The sequence below is a fragment of the Phoenix dactylifera genome, chromosome 4 (genome assembly GCF_051530095.1).
Source record: "Phoenix dactylifera cultivar Ajwa chromosome 4, Ajwa_hap1_PhDact_Kaust_v1.1, whole genome shotgun sequence".
NCBI classification, from domain to species: domain Eukaryota; kingdom Viridiplantae; phylum Streptophyta; class Magnoliopsida; order Arecales; family Arecaceae; genus Phoenix; species Phoenix dactylifera.
Genome location: NC_143193.1, coordinates 9634501 through 9651671, shown reverse-complemented (window position 1 = coordinate 9651671; position 17171 = coordinate 9634501). Strand labels below are relative to the sequence as shown.

At 43.9% G+C, this 17171-nt stretch overlaps 1 protein-coding gene across 1 annotated transcript; it reads left to right on the top strand.

Annotated features, from left to right (window-relative positions):
• Nucleotides 1-15841: 15841 nt before the first annotated feature.
• On the top strand, nt 15842-16309 carry LOC149753640 (uncharacterized). Its single transcript, XM_089930336.1, has one exon. The coding sequence runs from the start codon at nt 15842-15844 to the stop codon at nt 16307-16309; it is 468 nt and encodes a 155-aa protein (XP_089786462.1).
• The last annotated feature ends 862 nt before the right edge of the window (nt 16310-17171 follow it).

Here is a 17171-nt window from a genome sequence, read left to right as displayed (position 1 = left end):
ATAGTTGATGGAAAGACGTCTACAGTGTGTAGGGTGGTTCAGGCTCATCCTCATGGCTCCTTAGATTTTGTCTCTTGGAAGCGACATCATCATTGTCAAAATCCAAAGGGAAGCTTCTTATCCAATCTCGACAGAGACAAAGATGTAGCTTCACATTGGAATCCATGTGCTTGCTGCCCGACATCTACAAGGTCACCAGTACACCTGTCCCTTCGACGAGGTGCATTCGGTGACCCTTTAAAGGTGGCCTTGTTACTATAGGTTATGGCCCAGTTCAACCATCCCTATACTCAAATTATTAGCAGAGGGACACTTGATGGCCAGGCACCTTACTGCATGCATTGCAGTGGAATTCGTCATGGTGGCCATCATTGCTCTTCCAAGCCACAATAGAATTCCTTGACCATGAAATCATTCCTTCACTCAACCAAAAAAAATAAAGAGATCCTTGGAGCATTCTAATCTCCCAAGTTATGTCAGCATATACATCTATATATGTATTTTTAAAAGAGATCAATGTATATATTTCTTACTATTTCTTTTTTGAGAGAAATCAGAATATAAAGTCTCATCTCAAATTCATCTCGTTCTAACTTCCAACTGAGCGCTCATATTGCGCATGATAATGGTCTCTCGAGCCAACTCCAATGGCATCCTTTTCCCAAAGACAGGATGGTGGACAGACACAATCTGGGATTGTTGTTAGCCATCGGCTAAAGCTTTTACAGTTGGGTAGAAAAGATTATGTTTCGATGAGGAAGCAGCCAGCAAACAGTCAAGTAAAAACGACAAGGATGTGACGTTTTTTAGTTACGCTCATGCATTAACCTAAACAGTTATTTTGGCGTTGAATTATACTTCCCATGGTTTGCAGTATCGGGAATATTGACATCTTCGGTTCCAGTCCATGATTTTTATGGAAGCAATACAATCTCCTTGCATGAGAATTGTTGAGAAAAATATTGGCTATCTTTACCTCGGACTAAATCTCTCCCTTTATCTCGGATGTAAGCCAATGAGAATTACATCGACCACAGCCAAACAGGTGACCATCTAACGTGGACTCCTCAACCCTAGCCGAAGAGCCGATGAACAGAGGAGTCATTGGCCAGGTAGAACAATTGGCACAACTGACAAAGGCTGACAGTCCCAACAACCAACAGTCCTGGCAGTCAGCGATCGTGGCGGCATCACATCTTATGCCCTACTAGCGCACTCTGTCGTCCACGTGAAAACCCTATTTTTCACCTACCTGGGAGGGCCTGATGAGTATGTGCTTGTACCGGCGATTAAAAAATGCATGATCACCTGACGATTTGGATAGGCAAGGACTAACACGCATGCTGCAACCATACCACCAGCTGCTGCTTGGCTATCATTGCATGTCATGTCGACCTAGGTAATGACAAACTGGCATTACTATATAAGGGGAGCAACCCAAGGGACCTCAAGTATGCAATATTAAAGCAAACCTACTCATAGAGCGACCATGTCCTGAAAAACTCTCCCTTCAATACTAATGCCCCATTATTTTTACTTAAGCGTTGGAGGGTCCTCGCCAAAAACTCTCTGACAAGAAGATTTCTTGCAGGCCACCCAACAGAGAATACCCGCACCCGACACCTCAACTAGCCTGCTCATCCGTCTCCAATCACACTCAGGGTCATCTGAGTTGTATTCCGACCTCAGTCTGAATTCTGTGGTAATAGATTGGTGCTAGATGAAGGGTCATCCCTCAGCTACATCAACATCAATCGAATGGAGAAACAACCAGTATGAAGTCACGAGGAACTCGCAGCGCATTGCGTGCTTCGCATTGCCGCGCTCCGACCTTCCAAGAGTCGTTGCAGAGCTCCAAACCTGCTCCACTAAAGCGGCCCGTTGTGCCTATAAACAATCAGCAATTCAACCTTGTTACTAAACAGGTGTAGATGTTAACTGCGGCGGTCCAAGGCCTGTAGCAAGCAATGGCGCAGCCAATCCAACTGGAACTATGTCAGCACATCCCCCATTCTTAGTCATCAGCACACCACGTGCCCCAAGATAGCCACTGCTCTCAGGATCGGAATTTTGAGCGGTTACGTCAGAGTCGGCACACCCAGCAGAGTGACCCTGCCAGAAATAGGAGACGATGCACTCCAAGCCCCCATTCTAGCGAGGACTCTGTCCAAACGCTTGTTCGTACCGTAGGACCCCTGCCTCAGCAGGGTGTTGACCTTGATAGGAAGTGACGTGGAAAATATTAGGTACCTCAATCTTTGACCAGATCTCGCCCTTTACTTTGGATCTAAGCCAAAGACAACTATCATGACGACAGCCGAGCAGCTGACCATCCAACATGAACTCCTCAGCCCTAGCCGAAGAGCCGATCGACCAAGTAATCCTTGGTCGAGCAGGACAATTGGCACAAGTCAAAAAGGGCCGACAATCCTAACAACTGACAGCCTTAGTAGTCTGCAGTCGCGGGGGCATCATATCCTACACCCCACTAGCGTACTGTGCCGCCTAGTGGATTGTTGTACCATCGGCGACTACCTGGCCTTTATTTCACGCCACGTTAGCCTAGGTAATGACAAACTAGCTTCCTTATACAAGGGAAGCAACCCGGAGGACCTCATGAACGTAATATATGTGCAACCCTACTTACAAAGTGACCCTCTGCTGAAACTCTCTCCCTTCCATACTGTTGCCCCATTGTTTTGCTTAGGCATCGAAGGGTCCTCGGCTGGAAACTTTCTAGCAAGTGAACTTCTTGCAAGCCACCTAGCAGAGGAGATCGGCACCCGACACCTTAACCAACCTGCTCAGCCATCTCCAACCAACCTCAGGGTCATCCAAGTTATATTCCCACCTTAGTACGAATTCTGCGGCAATAGATTGGCGTTAGAGGAAGGGCTTATCTCCCAGCTACATCAATATCAACCGAAGGGAGAAACAACCAGCATGAAGTTGCGAGGAACCTGTGGCACATCGATTGCTTCACAACATCGCGCTCTAACCTCCCAAGGGTTGTTATAGAGCCCTGTACCTGCTACATCGGAGTGGTCTGTTGTGCCTTTAGATAATGAGCAATTCAAGTTGCTCACTTAACAGGTACAAGCGTTAATCGCGGTGGTTTAGAGTCTACAGCGGGCAATGGCATGGCCAGTCCAACTGGAACCCAGCCAGCATAGCCCCCATTCTTAATCACTAGCACACCACGTGCCCTAGGACAATCACCGCTCTTAGGACTAGGATCCTGAGTGATTGCAATAGAGTCGGTACACCTAGCAGAGCAACCCTGCTCGAAATGGGAGACAGCGCACTCAAAGCCCTCATTTCGGTGAGAACTCCGTCCAGAGCCTCTCGCTTGCTCATTTTGTGGAACTACCACCTCAATGGGGTGTCGACATCAATAGGAGGATTGAGGAAATTGATCACCAGATTTAGGTCCTCAAAGGGCAGGCTCCGAGGATAAGCAACGACCTCAACTTCTCGTCAAACCCCCTTCTCTCGGTAGATCATGGAGGAACCGATCCCTCTTTGGTTCAAGATGCCTCAAGTGGAGCTGTACGATAGCAACTCAATTCTCTTGAACAACCTTGAGAGCTTCAAAGCTCTCATGAAGCTGCATAGAGCCATCGATGCCATAATTTCCAAAGCGTTTCTTATGACCCTTCGCAAGGCAGCTCAATTCTGGTTCTCTAGGCTTCGGCCTAAGTTTATCCACTCTGTCAGATAGCTCACCTACCTCTTCGCAGCGCACTTCGTCTCCAGCAAAAGATGATGTCACAACTCGGACACACTGCTCGGCATCAACTAGAGAGAGAGGAAATCTCTCATAGAATATGTCAGTCGCTTCAACATAGCAATGTTGGAGGTCTGGGACTTGGACCAATAGGTCACAATGCCTGCAATAAAGAGCGACCTGCGACCATAGAGCTACCTCTTCTCCCTAGAAAACTGCTTTCTTATTAACCTTGCTGAAATATTGGCATAAGCCGATAAGTATGTCAATGTCGAAGAAGTCATAGCCTCCCGCCGCAATTTGTTGACGGGAGACTCCCTTAAAGAACCTAGAGGGGACGCGAGGAGCGAAGAGAGCCTAGGAGTGTCTCACTTTGGTGTGAGAGGGGCTCGCGATGGCCCAAGAGCCCTCCTTAGAAGTTGGGGGGTACACCCTTCTTACTGCTCCGAGGGCCCATATCCTAATGCATAATGAAGGATGAGGTTATCTACGCCTGCCGCATCTGATAAAGGGCCCAATAACTAAGAGAAGCTAGAAAAAGTACTTTTGCTTTATCGAGACTGCGGCCACGACACCAAGGAGTGTGTTCAACTCAAGGACAAAATCGAAGCACTCATCCCGCCTAGATCGATATGTACGCCCTTGGCAGAACTAGGAAGAGCCTGCTTCGGCCTCTGATCCACAGCCCCCAAAATCGATCGACAATCGTCCGATTGCAGGAGCCATCAAAACCATCGTAGGTGGGCTTGCTAAAGCCTCGAAGTGCCTCAGATAGCCGAACTCCTCAAAAAAGCTGACCATAGAGCCGCCATAAATCGTGCATATGGATAGGTCATCAAGCCCGAGAGGTAGCAATAGCAACCCAAGCTCACTGACCCTAGTAGAGTACGCCTCCTGGTTCAAATCCTCCGCCCCAAGTAGTGAAGCTAAGTGCAAGGCGCTCATTACAAGACTCAAGCATTTGAAGAATCACAGAATCCAACAACTAAAGATCTTCGGCATATAGGTTAGGAGACCTCGACAGTTTCCCGATCCCCGGGCTTAGGACTACAACAACCTTTGTGCATGTTATTAGTAAGGCTCATTGAAGTCCAAACTTATTTTTAATAAAAATCCTCTTATTGTGTTTATCTTTCAGATCTGACGATTGTGCTAATTATACTCGACTTGAGACAGCCCGGAGATGCCCGGGCCCCAATAAAGGAGACACCCCAGTGATGCATCGAGACTTCCTAAACTGAGCTCTCTTGGCATCCCTCCGAGACCCCAATCCAAAGAGGAAAGGAGGTGCCAACCTTCCGAAGAGTGAGCCCACTCGGATTTCCTTTAGTAGCCAACCACAGATATACCTCCAAGAGCATACTCAAGAGATGAACAGAGGCACCAACCTCCCAAAGACCGAGCCCCCTCAAATTTTTTCTGGAAGCCAACCCCAAAGATGCCTTGAGGAGCATGCTCCATAGATGAATGGACTAACCAACTTTCTGAAGATCGAGCCCCTCGAAAATGGCTCGAGTAAAACAACTGACCGCCGCGCCGAAAGCTTGGCATGCCAACTGACCCTTTTAGGTCGAAAATGGCTCGAGTAAAACAACTGACCGCCACGCTGAAGGTTTGGCATGCCAACCGACCCCTTTAGGTTAGAAACGAACCAAGTAGAAACCGAGCCCTCTTGGGTGCCGGACTTTGGAAAGATTGGCCAAGAAACCCAAGATAGGCCCAAAGCTCTGAGAGGGGAGGGGCTTGAAATCAAGCAAAAAAGACTACAATGAAAAGTTCAAGTTCAGCACGACGACCTAGACTAAAATAAAAGTGAGGCAAAAATCGAAGCTTGGTACTCGAGAAATTCTTTGATTTTACTAAATTCGTAGCCATCTACACTGGCCCCAATAGAAACCAAATAAAAAGAAGGTACATCAAGCTCGGGTCACTCAAGTAAAAAGAAACAAACAAGCAAAAATAGTGAGGCGAAGACTTCACTCTTCGCCCTCGCCCCCATTAGCGCCTTCATTATGGCTAGCATCCCCCCCTTCACCGTTGTCAAGGTCGCCGCCATCACCAATGTTGCCATCGTCGACATCGAGGGTGGAGAAGTCCATCCTCGAGAAAAGCCGATGACCTTGAGCTCGACAAGCTTTGAAGCCCTTCCCAAAGGCATTAGCCACAGTCTCCAAGACCTCCTCTCGAAACTCCCTCGAGGGGTGGTACTCTTCGACAAATCCCATGACCTTCGCCTCGATGTGAAGGGCCTGCTCCCTAGTTTCGACAACTCATCGGTCAACATCGTTGGCCTACTGCTCGCCTCCTTGAACCGCCTCTAGCCTCATCAACCCATTGCTTGACTTCGGCGGCCTGCTGTTCAGCCTCTCAGGCCCTCTATGCAGCTTGGGCTAGCTCTGCAGAAAGGTATGCCACTCTCTGGTCGGCAACTTTGAGGGTCTTCTTGGTCGCAGATAATAGGACCTCCTTCACCTCAAAGCACGGGCTTCTACGGAGCTAGACTCATCCTTGGCTGACTTGGCCCTTGGCTCGACCAACTTGGCCTTTGCCTTGGCATTCATAGTTTTTGCCTCGCACAACTCAGCCCTCTCAAAGACCACTTTACATTGCCCCTCAAGAGTCAAAATACGCTTCGAGAACATCTCAACCAACCACTGTGTCTCACTGACCACATGGGCATGCTAGAAAGAAATATGAGAATCAGTAACCAAAGTGAAGGACCACACAAATTGTGGATCAGAGACCTTTTCAAATGACCGTAGTGTTGGCATCGCTAAAGAACCCATCAATGCTAGCAGAGCATATGGTCTTCGTGTTGGTCGGGACCCGCATAACCTCGACCAACTCCATCGTCGCCCTGAGGCTCGCCAAAGCTGAGTCTGACTCTAGAACCGACCACGGTGGAGAGCAAAACCTGGGAGCGTGACTCGAAGTAGGAGGGCGCTCCTAGCGAGCAGACGAGCTTGGACCAGACCATGCCAGACCGCAGATCTCGGGAGCTGGAGCCTCAGGGGGAACCCTAACGACAAATTTGGTGATAGCAGTTGAAGAGGGTTCCCCCCTCATTCTCTTCTTCTAAAGGGCCCTAACCATTGCAACGACTTCAACGATAGGAGCCGAAGAGGATTCTCCCCTCACTCTCTTCTTTTGAGGGTCCCCGACCTTCATAGGGACTTCGATGACAGTAGCCGAAGAGGATCCCCCTCGGCTATTTCTTCTAAGGGGCTCCAACCTCTACGAAAACTTCAGCGGCGGCAACCGAAGAAGACTCCCCCCTCTAGCTTCCTCTATGGGGAGCTTCCCCGTCTTCGACCTCGGCTGATCTCTTCTTCCCCTTCCTCCTCTCATGAATCTGGGAGGGATCAAACTTCATGGAAGAGAGAACTACAAAACCGAGGATGAAGACAGTAGCTCCTGCATGGCGGGAGTCTTGGATAGAGATTCTAGAGGCTTGTCCAAGGCCCTTCGATCGTCACCAGATAACCTCAGGGGGCCGACTCAAGTTAGTTTAGGGTGCCCTCCACGTGGTCTTGAATCCATAGCTACTTGGAGAGGACAAAGAAAAACCTTCCTTTCCACCCATGAAAGGAAGGGGGAGCACCTCGGATTAGCTGACGATCTTTCTTAGAAGAAAAGTACCACCAGCCGCTGTCCCAAGAATGCTTCTGCAGAGTGAAACACCTTTAGAAGAGGAAAGTCGAGGCCCAGATGCCCTAGAGAAGATAAAAAATTAGAAAGCCGACAAGGACTTGCTAGGAGTTTGGCACAAGTTGAGTCGTGACAAAGCTATAGGTCTTCATTAGCTGAACGAAGAAAGGATGGAGAGGCAACCTCAGTCCGACTCTCAGAGTTTCCTCATATAGGCCGAGCAAAGAAGGAGGAGGTCGGGTGTCATTGAGGCCAGCAAGATCGAAGACGAACTCGGGAGGGAGAAAGTGCTCGATTCGAATTAGGTCCATCTCCTCTTGTGTGAGGACGGACACCTCATGGTCCGAGCCTAGTTGGGCTCCAGACTTAGTCGAAGGTGATGGTTGCCGAGCCTCGAAAGTATGGTCCAACGACCGACTCCTCTTTGGGGTTCTAACCTCATGGTTGCTCATTATGAGGAAGATGAAGATGGAGGGAAAAAGAGACAAGGTAGCGAGGGAGAAGATGAGAAAAGGCCAAGTAACCAAGGAGCAAAAACCCGCTGAAAATGGAGAGACACGGAGGATGCCAAAGCCGAAAACAAAATATTACGCCGGAGCACCTTTCGGGCACTTGAATGATTCAAGCACTTGGGTAAAGAAAGAAGATTGAGTGAGAAGTTGCGTTTGAAGGATAAAGATGTCCTTATATAGGGGTGCAGACGATCTTCATCAATGTGCTGATTCGTCTACTCAGGAAAATCAGTCCACGCGTCAATCGGGGATATGGTGTGAGCGATTTGTCGAATCTCCGCATTAATGGCACCTTAGAGTCGCCCCAGAATGATGACATCTCAGGATAGCCCAGAACTGGCGATATTTTAGAAAGACCAAACAGCGCATTCAACGCCTCTAACAAAGGTATCGCCCTCGATCGAGGTAACCACTCGACTTTCATCGCCCGAACCAGAGTGCAAGTCGGCCTCGAAAATGGGGAGCAAGTGATGGAAAAAATATTGGATACCTCGATCTCAGACCAGCTCTCTCCCTTTACTTCGGATGTAAGCCAAAGAGAACTACTTCGACCACAATCGAGTAGTTGACCATCTAATGTGAACTCCCCAACCACAGCCGAAGAACTGATTGATCGAGGAGTCATGACCCAGGCAAGACAATTAGCACGAGTCGACAAGGGCTGACGGTCCCAACAACTGATAGCCCTATCAACTGACAGCCCAGGTAGTCCACAGTTGCTGCGATATAACTCCTGCGCCCCACTAGCGCACTCTACCGCCCATGTGGACTAGCATCCATGCCACAACCGTACCATAGGCCCCTGTTAGGCTATCATTGTATGTCATGTCGGCCTAGATAACGACAAACTAACTCTCCTATATTAGGAGAGCAACTCGAAGAACCTCAAGTATGCAATATATATGCAACCCTACTCATAGAGCGACTCTCTACTGAAACTCTCTCCCTTCTACACTATTGTTCCGTTATTCTGACTTAGGTATTAGAGGGTTCCCGCCAGAAATTCTCCAATAAACGGACTTTTTGCAGGCCACCCAGTGGAGGAAATCAACACCATACACCTCAACTAGCCCACTCATCCATTTCTAGCTGACCTCAAGGTCATCCGAGCTGTATTTCCACCTCGGTCTGAATTCTACGTCAACAAGAATATTGGCTTGTATGTATAGCTTTCATCTTCTGTAGCTATCAAGATCCTATTAAGATTAGAGTCGTCAGTTAGTGTTATGTATTCGAATTGTTTATGCAATCGGCTTCCCATAATGTCATGATTGTAAATGTTTTTGTTTTTAAAATTAAACACATGGCTTGGCTCGTGAGATTGTAAAATGGCCACCAAAAGACTACCATGGCAGTTAGTATAGAAATAGGGGCCGTTGAAGTTATCATCCATTAGATCTCTAGACTGGCAAAGTATGTGAGAGAGAGGAACTTCCCAAAAGGAAAGAGAAAAATGTTCACTTCTTGGGGTATTTTGGTCCGAGGAGAGTAATGCTGCATGATGCAAAGAGGAGCAAAACTCGTGGACAAATATATACATCCAGAGTTTGCATTATAAAGAAAAAAATAAAAGATAACTATTTTTATAATTAAATATTTATTGTTGCCGGCGAAATTTGATCTATGCTCCAAGAAGGTAGTAGTCTACTGCCCCACACACAGAAAGGAAGAATTTTGGGGGTAAGGACTCCACCATGATCTTTTTCGTAATGGGAGGCTCATGGTAAGCTCTGGGTCGTCAAGCGCTCCAATTGCTTTCTCTTTTATGTTCTACAGCATAGTCTCAATCTTCCAATCCATCTCCTTGATCTGCCTCTTAAAGTTCGTTTTCTTTCTAGGAACCCTTCAGGTCAGCTTGACAGGGATTCTCTGTAGATCGAATTTGACTCTGAGCAGATTTCAGCCTAGCTATTCTATTGAGCTCTTTATGAGATGCTCAGATGAGGCTGGTCGTCATTTTGTGTAGGTTGATCTATTTGAGGTTGCACATTGACTTGATAGTTGTCATCTACCGAAACTAGGTTTTGCACCATTGTGGACAAGGCCTGCATTTGCTGAAAGAGCAAATTGAACTACTCAACTGATATGACGACTGAATGTTATAGAGCCACTGGTGCAGAAAGAGGATCCAAGCCGTGAGAATTAGGCAATTTCGATTGTCCCATGCAGCTTGCCTGCTAATATCAGTCCAATTGTTCCTTCTAGACTTCATCTTTTCTAATCTCACTCTTTGTTTTTTGGGACAACACCAATCTATTATCACCAAAATCTGAGCTGGGGGTCAGAAGACTCCTGACTGGTCAGTACACACAGGAAGGAAGAAAAGCTCGAATGTTGCCAGAACTAATCCGGCCGAGGACCCTCTAATGCTTAAATCAGAAAGGACTCTAGAGAACTGTAGGAGGAGAGAGCAAGATGGTCAGAAAATAAGAGTAAAGATGTTCTCCTATGCATATCTAGTATCTTGGGCCTTCTTTTATAGATAGAAAGTCATTGTTCCACTAGATTCAAACTCTAGAGTTCATGGCTGAGTGAGAAGCTATCTGAGTTTTTCTTACCTAGATCAGCTCATAAATTTGAGTCCAAATGAAATTGAATCCTTATTATACTACATGTTGTCTTCGATCTAATTGGCTAATTCATTTAGAGGCACATCATTTGTTATATGCACAATGCAAAAAACACACTAAAATTGCTCTCATACTTGTATGACCTAGCTTTTAAATTATGAAGGTTTTATTTAAAATTAAAAAATTTGAAGGATGGATCCCTGTTGGACTGGGTAGTCACATCCATTATAGTAATGTGGTCCTTATTTGATGGTTGGAACAACACTTTCAGAAGCCGTCAACAAGAAAATATCAAATCGTCCTATGGACGTGACTCTTCAACCAATTTAGCTATTACTCCTTTCAACACTGTTAGCAGGCGAAGGAAAGAAGGATGAGGAGAAGAAGAAACTATAGCTATAATGATAAAATGATAGAAATATAACATTAACCTTGTGAATAAATAGAAGGCCGATGAGACTACTGATAACGAAGCCACCTTATAATGTTTTGACATTCAAATAAAGAATCCGGAGCTGTCTGATTGCAGCTTTCCTGTTTCTCTACATTGATTTCTTTTCTTTTTTATTTTCCTTTTTTTCTGGCCAATGGTCCAGAATTGCATGAGAATGAGCTCACAACAGATAACGTTGATTGTGTGTCTTCAAAACTTCTGATGTGAAACTGTAAGGAGAAGCCAGGTGCCTATTAGTATGTAGTCAGGATAACTATTTTTATTATTAAATATTTATTGTTGCTGGCGAAATTTGACCTGTGCTCCAAGAAGGTAGTAGTCTACTGCCCCACACACAGAAAGGAAGAATTTTGGGGGTAAGAAATCCACCATGATCTGATCTCTTTGGTAAAGGGAGGCTCATGGTAAGTCGGCATGTGCTCCAATTGCTTTCTCTTTTATGTTCTGCAGCATAGCGTCAAGTCTTCCGATCCATCTCCTCGATCCGCCTCTTAAGGTTCATTTTCTTTGTAGGAACCCTTTCAGGTCGGCTTGATAGAGATTCTCTGTGTATCGAATTCGACTGCGAGCAAATTTCAGCCTAGCTATTCTATTAAGTTCTTTATAGGCTGCTCAGATGAGGATGGTCGTCATTTTGTGTAGGTTGATCTATCTGAGGTTATGCATTGGCTTGATCCTTGTTGTCCGCCGAAAGTAGGTTCTGCACCACTGTAGATAAGTTCTGTATTTGCTGAAAGAGCAAATTGAACTACTCATCTGATATAGCGACTGAATGTTATGGAGCCACTAGTGCAGAAAGAGGATCCAAGCCGTGAGAATTAGAAAATTTCGCTCGATTGTTCCATGCAACTTGCCTGCTACTATCAGTCCATTGTTCCTTCTAGACTTCATCTTTTCTAATCTCGCTCTTTTATTTTTCTGAGACAGCACCAATATATTGTCGCCAAAATCTAATCTGGTGGTCAGAAGGCTGGTCCACTGTACACAAGAAGGAAGAAAAGCTCGAATGTTGCCGAAACTAATTCGGCCGAAGGCCCTCTAAAATTCAAGTCAGAAAGGACTCTGGAGAACTGTTCGAGGGGAGAGCAAAATGGTCAGAAAATAAAAGCAAAATATGTCCTCCTATGCATATCTAGCATTTGGGCCTTCTTTTATAGATAGAAAGTCCTTTGTTCCACTAGATTCAAACTCTACGTACAGTCCATGGCTGAGTGAGAAGCTATCTGAGTTTTTCTTATATGGATCAGCTCACAAATTTGAGCCCAGGGGAAATTGAATCCCTATTATACTACATGTTGTCTTTTAATTGGCTAATTCATTTAAAGCCACATCATTTATTATATGCACAATACAAAAAACACCCTAAAATTGTTCTCATACTTGCATGACTTAGCTTTTAAATTTTGAAGGTTTTATTTAAAATTAAAAAATTTGAAGGATGGATACCTTTTGGACTGGGTAGCCATATCCATTGTAGTATGTGGTCCTTATTTGATGGTTGGAACGACACTTTCAGAAGCCGTCAACAAGAAAATATCAAATCGTCCTATGGACGTGACTCTTCAACCAATTTAGCTTTTACTCCTTTTAACACTGTTTAGCAGACGAAGGAAAGAAGGATGAGGAGAAGAAGAAACTATAGCTATAATGAAAAAATGGTAGAAAAATAAGATTAACCTTGTGAATAAATAGAAGGCCGATGAGACTTCTGAAAACGAAGCCACCTTATAATGTTTCTCTACATTGATTTCTTTTCTTTTCTATTTTCCTTTTTTTTCTGGTCAGTGGTCCAAAATTGCATGGGAATGAGCTCACATACGGATAACGTTGATTGTGTGTCTTCAAAACTTCTGATGTGAAACTGTTAAGGAGAAGCCAGATGTCAATTGATATAGTCAAGCATTGAGGCATCTTTATGCTGCCATGCTTGGCCAAGACCAAATAGTTCTCCAATGTGGCTAGCAATGGAAGCATGGTTTCAGAAATGTGAGAGCTTTAGATCTGAATTTTCTATGGAAACTATAACTGTGAAGTTCTTCCAAGAAGTAACAAAAAAAAGATTGTGGCGAAAGAATAGAGAATTTTTAAGAATGAAAATAGCCGTTACATTTACCACTGTTGTATATTGTATTATATTTATAAACACATGCTTACGTTATGTAATACAAATGAAAAATTTGTTCCAATTGATTTAGGTTTAAATTACAAATTTTAAAATTAAATTTAAAATACAACAAAAATGGTAATTTTGCATATTCCGAGATTGAGAAAGACAATTACATAGCTGATGTTTGAAATTCAAATTCAAATTTGAAATGCACTAAAAATGGCAATCATAGTAGCATATCTTGTGATTGCATGAATCAAGTCTGTTATCAATGACTAATATTTGAAATTCAAATTCAAATTTGAAATGCACCAAAAATTGTAATCCTGTTAGCATATCTTGTGATTATTGCTAGTGTGAGACCCTGGAACTGGGCCCGGTCCATTTGACCGGCCCAGTCCCAAGTTTCAGCCTCACGTGTGCAGCGGGATGGAAGGATCCATCCCGAAGAAGAAGGAAGCCCTGTTTTAGGGCTTCTTCTCCTTCTCTTGTGAGGCCATCCGAAGAAAAGCCGCCAGACCCCAACGTGCAGCCGCCCGAGAGAGAGAGAGAAGGAGCCGTCGAAGCCGGATTTCTTTTTCAGGTGATCTTCTTCCTCTGTTTGCCGCTGGAAGGGAGCCGCCGGATCTTCGCCAGGGCTGAGGTAAGGATTCTAGCTTCACCACTTTGTTATACCATTTGATAAAATAATAAGAAGAAGAAGAAGAAGAGAGAAGGAAAAGGAGGGGGAGGCACCTGTGGCAGTCGGCATGCCTTTGGCCACAGGCGTCGCCAGCCCTCAGTGGCGGCCACCTTGAGGACCGGAGAGCACCACCTTCCCTTGTTCCTCTTCTCTGTTCAGTGAAAACAGAGAAGGAATAGTGGAAGGAGAAAGAGAGAAAGAAAGAAAGAAAGGAGAAGAGAGGGAAGAAGGAGAAGGCCGACTGCTGCGGGCTTTTTCTCCTCCCGTGCGCATACCTCCTCCGCGGGAACAAGGAGAGAGCCGGCCGCCGTGGGCGCCGCCGGCCTCGACTTGACGTCTCCCGAGCTCGCCGACCTCCCTTCGTGGGAGAAGAAAGAAGAAGAAAGAAAGGGGGGGAGGAGAAGAAGTCGGGAGAAGAGGAGGAGGAGGAAGAAAAAAAGAAAGACGAAAGAAAGAGGGGAAGGAAGAAAGAAGTCGGGAGAAGGTTCTGGAGAAGAGAAGAAAAGAACAAAAAAAGAAAAGAAAAAAAAAAAGAAAAAGAAAAGAAAAGAAAAGAAAGAAAAAGAAAAGAAAAAAAGAAAGGAAAAATAATAATAATAATTAAATAAAGGGAGGAGAGTGATTTACGGGTATGAACACGAACCCGAGGTGCTAGACACTTCTGCAGAGTCGGCCCTGGGAGAATGTTAAAATTTAAGTTTTATATATATTGTGATGAATTTTAAAAGAAGAATATGATTTTTGGATATTAGGTTCTGCGAGAAATTTGTGAGATTAATTGGATTTGTTGTGGATCGCGTTCGATGTAAGTAATAAACTGCCTTTTCTAGACTCTTCATTTATATAATATTATTTTTGCATTAAATAAATTGTTAATGAATTTATATGTGATTTATGAATTTACGAGATAATGATTTGAATAAAAAATGGATATGTGAACTGAAATAATATTTTTCGGATTATTGTTATATTTACTGTTCTTGCATCGTATATGCATATTTAGATCGGATTATGATATATCTATTTTGTTACAAAAAGAATTTTGATGTGCATTAGATTTGAAACTCTCAGCCTGACTATGTTCTGCACCCTGCCAATTGGGGGTTATGCATTGGCAATTCTGGCCACTCCGCAGGGTATAGTGCGGTATTCTGACCCACTCCGCAGGGTATAAGTGCGGTTCAGTTTCTGGCCTAGCCACAAGGTATAAGTGTGGTCGTAGCTAAAGGCTGATGAAATGAATGTGATTTGTTTCGAATCAGATTTATGATTATGTATATAGATATTTTGAAAAATATGAATTTTAATGAATTTGTGCTTGAAAAGGAATTGATTATGTTATTACGTTGATTCATCATAATTTGTATTTATATTTTATGTTATTATATGAATTGACTAGTTAAGGTATTTATTACTTACTGGGCTGTCTAGCTCATTGTACAATTTCTTGTTGTTTTACAGATTCCGAGAACTAACCTATCGGAGATTTAAAATGGGAGAGCGACTAGAAGAATTGAAGCATAAGTTATCCTAGATTAGGCTTTATTTAAATTGATGTTTTATCTTTATTGTTCTGCTGCATATTTAGAACTGTGAAACTATATAATTTAGGTCAGTCAATGGAGTAAGATTGCATTTATTTCAGCTGAATTATTTTAGATATATATATAATTGAGATGTTTGGTTTAGATGCCTTGCATGCTCGTAGGGATAGTTTCCTACAGGTGTGCGGCGGTTGGCGCGGACCCCCGGCTCGCGATCTCGGGCTGGAGGCGTGACAACTTTTATGGTATCAGAGCATAATTGGATAAATTATGAGATAAGAAAATCTGACATGACATGAGTGTAGATGGGTAGACACTAGGAACATTGGGACGTTAGTTTATGATGATTGTAGTAACCATTCTATGTACTTGTAATGAACTGGTAAGCTTATTATTGGCATGCTGCTATCTGATAGACATAGGTCAGGATGCCTCCACGTCGGACGAGAAAAAGACTACTCGCAGAGCTACTAATAAGGCACCCAACCCGCAAAATGACAGCACACCCCAACAAGTTGGTAACACCCCTCAGCAGGAGAGAGTCGTCAATCCTGCTAGTGATACTCAGGACAACAAGAGCCGGGCCTATGCCAGGTTATGCAGACCATAGTGGGCCTTATGCAGATGCAACAGCAGTTGCTCCAACAACAAGCGCAGTTGCCCCAGACACAACCACAGCAAGGACGAGGGGAACAGTGTGAACAGCGTAGCAGTATAGCTGAATTTAAGAGGCTGGCTCCTCCAGCTTTCAAGGGGACTACAAAACCGTTGGAAGCAGACAATTGGCTTACAGATATGGAAAAAGCATTTGCTGTCTTGAGATGCCAGGATGATGAAAAGATTTTGTTTGCATCATACATGATGCAAGGTGAGGCATTCAACTGGTGGCGGATGTTGGAACATAAATATGAGCAAGATAGGGAGCCACTCACTTGGAAAAAATTACGAGGAGCATTTTATGATAAGTATTTTTCTCGGAGTGTAAGGATGCAAAAAGAGCAAGAGTTTATTCATCTAAAGCAAAGAAATATGACTGTTGCAGAATACGAAGCTATACCGAGCTAGCCAAATTTGTTCTAAAGTTAGTCGAGGATGAGCTAGATCAAGCGCATAAATTTGAGATGAGACTAAAGACTGAAATTAGAAAACAAGTGGTACCTTATGAATTGACTGCCTATGCAGCTGTGGTAAATAAGGCTTTAATAATTGAAAGGGAAGTTAATGATGAACGATTGGAAAGGGAAAAAATCAAAAGAAGAGGAATAGATCGAATGAATTTCAGGGGCAGAGCAATGAAAATGCTGAAAGTTCAAACAAGAAATCAACGAGTGACAACCCTAAGCAGATGAATATCAATAAATGTTCTAGATGTGGTAAGGCTCATGCTGACAAGGATTGCCATTGGAACACCGATGCCTGCTTTAGATGCGGTAAGATAGGTCATAAAATTGCAGACTGCCCACAAAGAAATGAGAATAGATCTACTCAGGCAATGGAAGAAAACCAGGGGCCAAAGACTCAAGAAAGAGTATTTGCACTTACACAGCAAGATGCACAGGCTTCTAATGTGTTGACGACAGGTATTAATCTAGTCCCAATATTTATTTCTATTTATTGTCTAGCCATACCCACTGTTCTTTGTTAGACAACTCATTATGCTGCTAGAAAAGATTAAATAGTTACATAACATTTTTGATTAATTGTCAAAAGAAGAATATAAACTTTTAAATTTCGAAAGTGTTCACACGGATGAAGACATAATAATGAATGTACCAATAAGCAAGTAATTCTAAAAAAAAAATTTAGACTTGACACGAGTATGTTGAGGTTTAATTCTGTGTGTGCAGAGAAAGTGTGGTGAATAGAATTATGTGACATTAGTAAGATAAAACGACTTTGATTTGAAGAGTGTTATAACTTAGTTTAG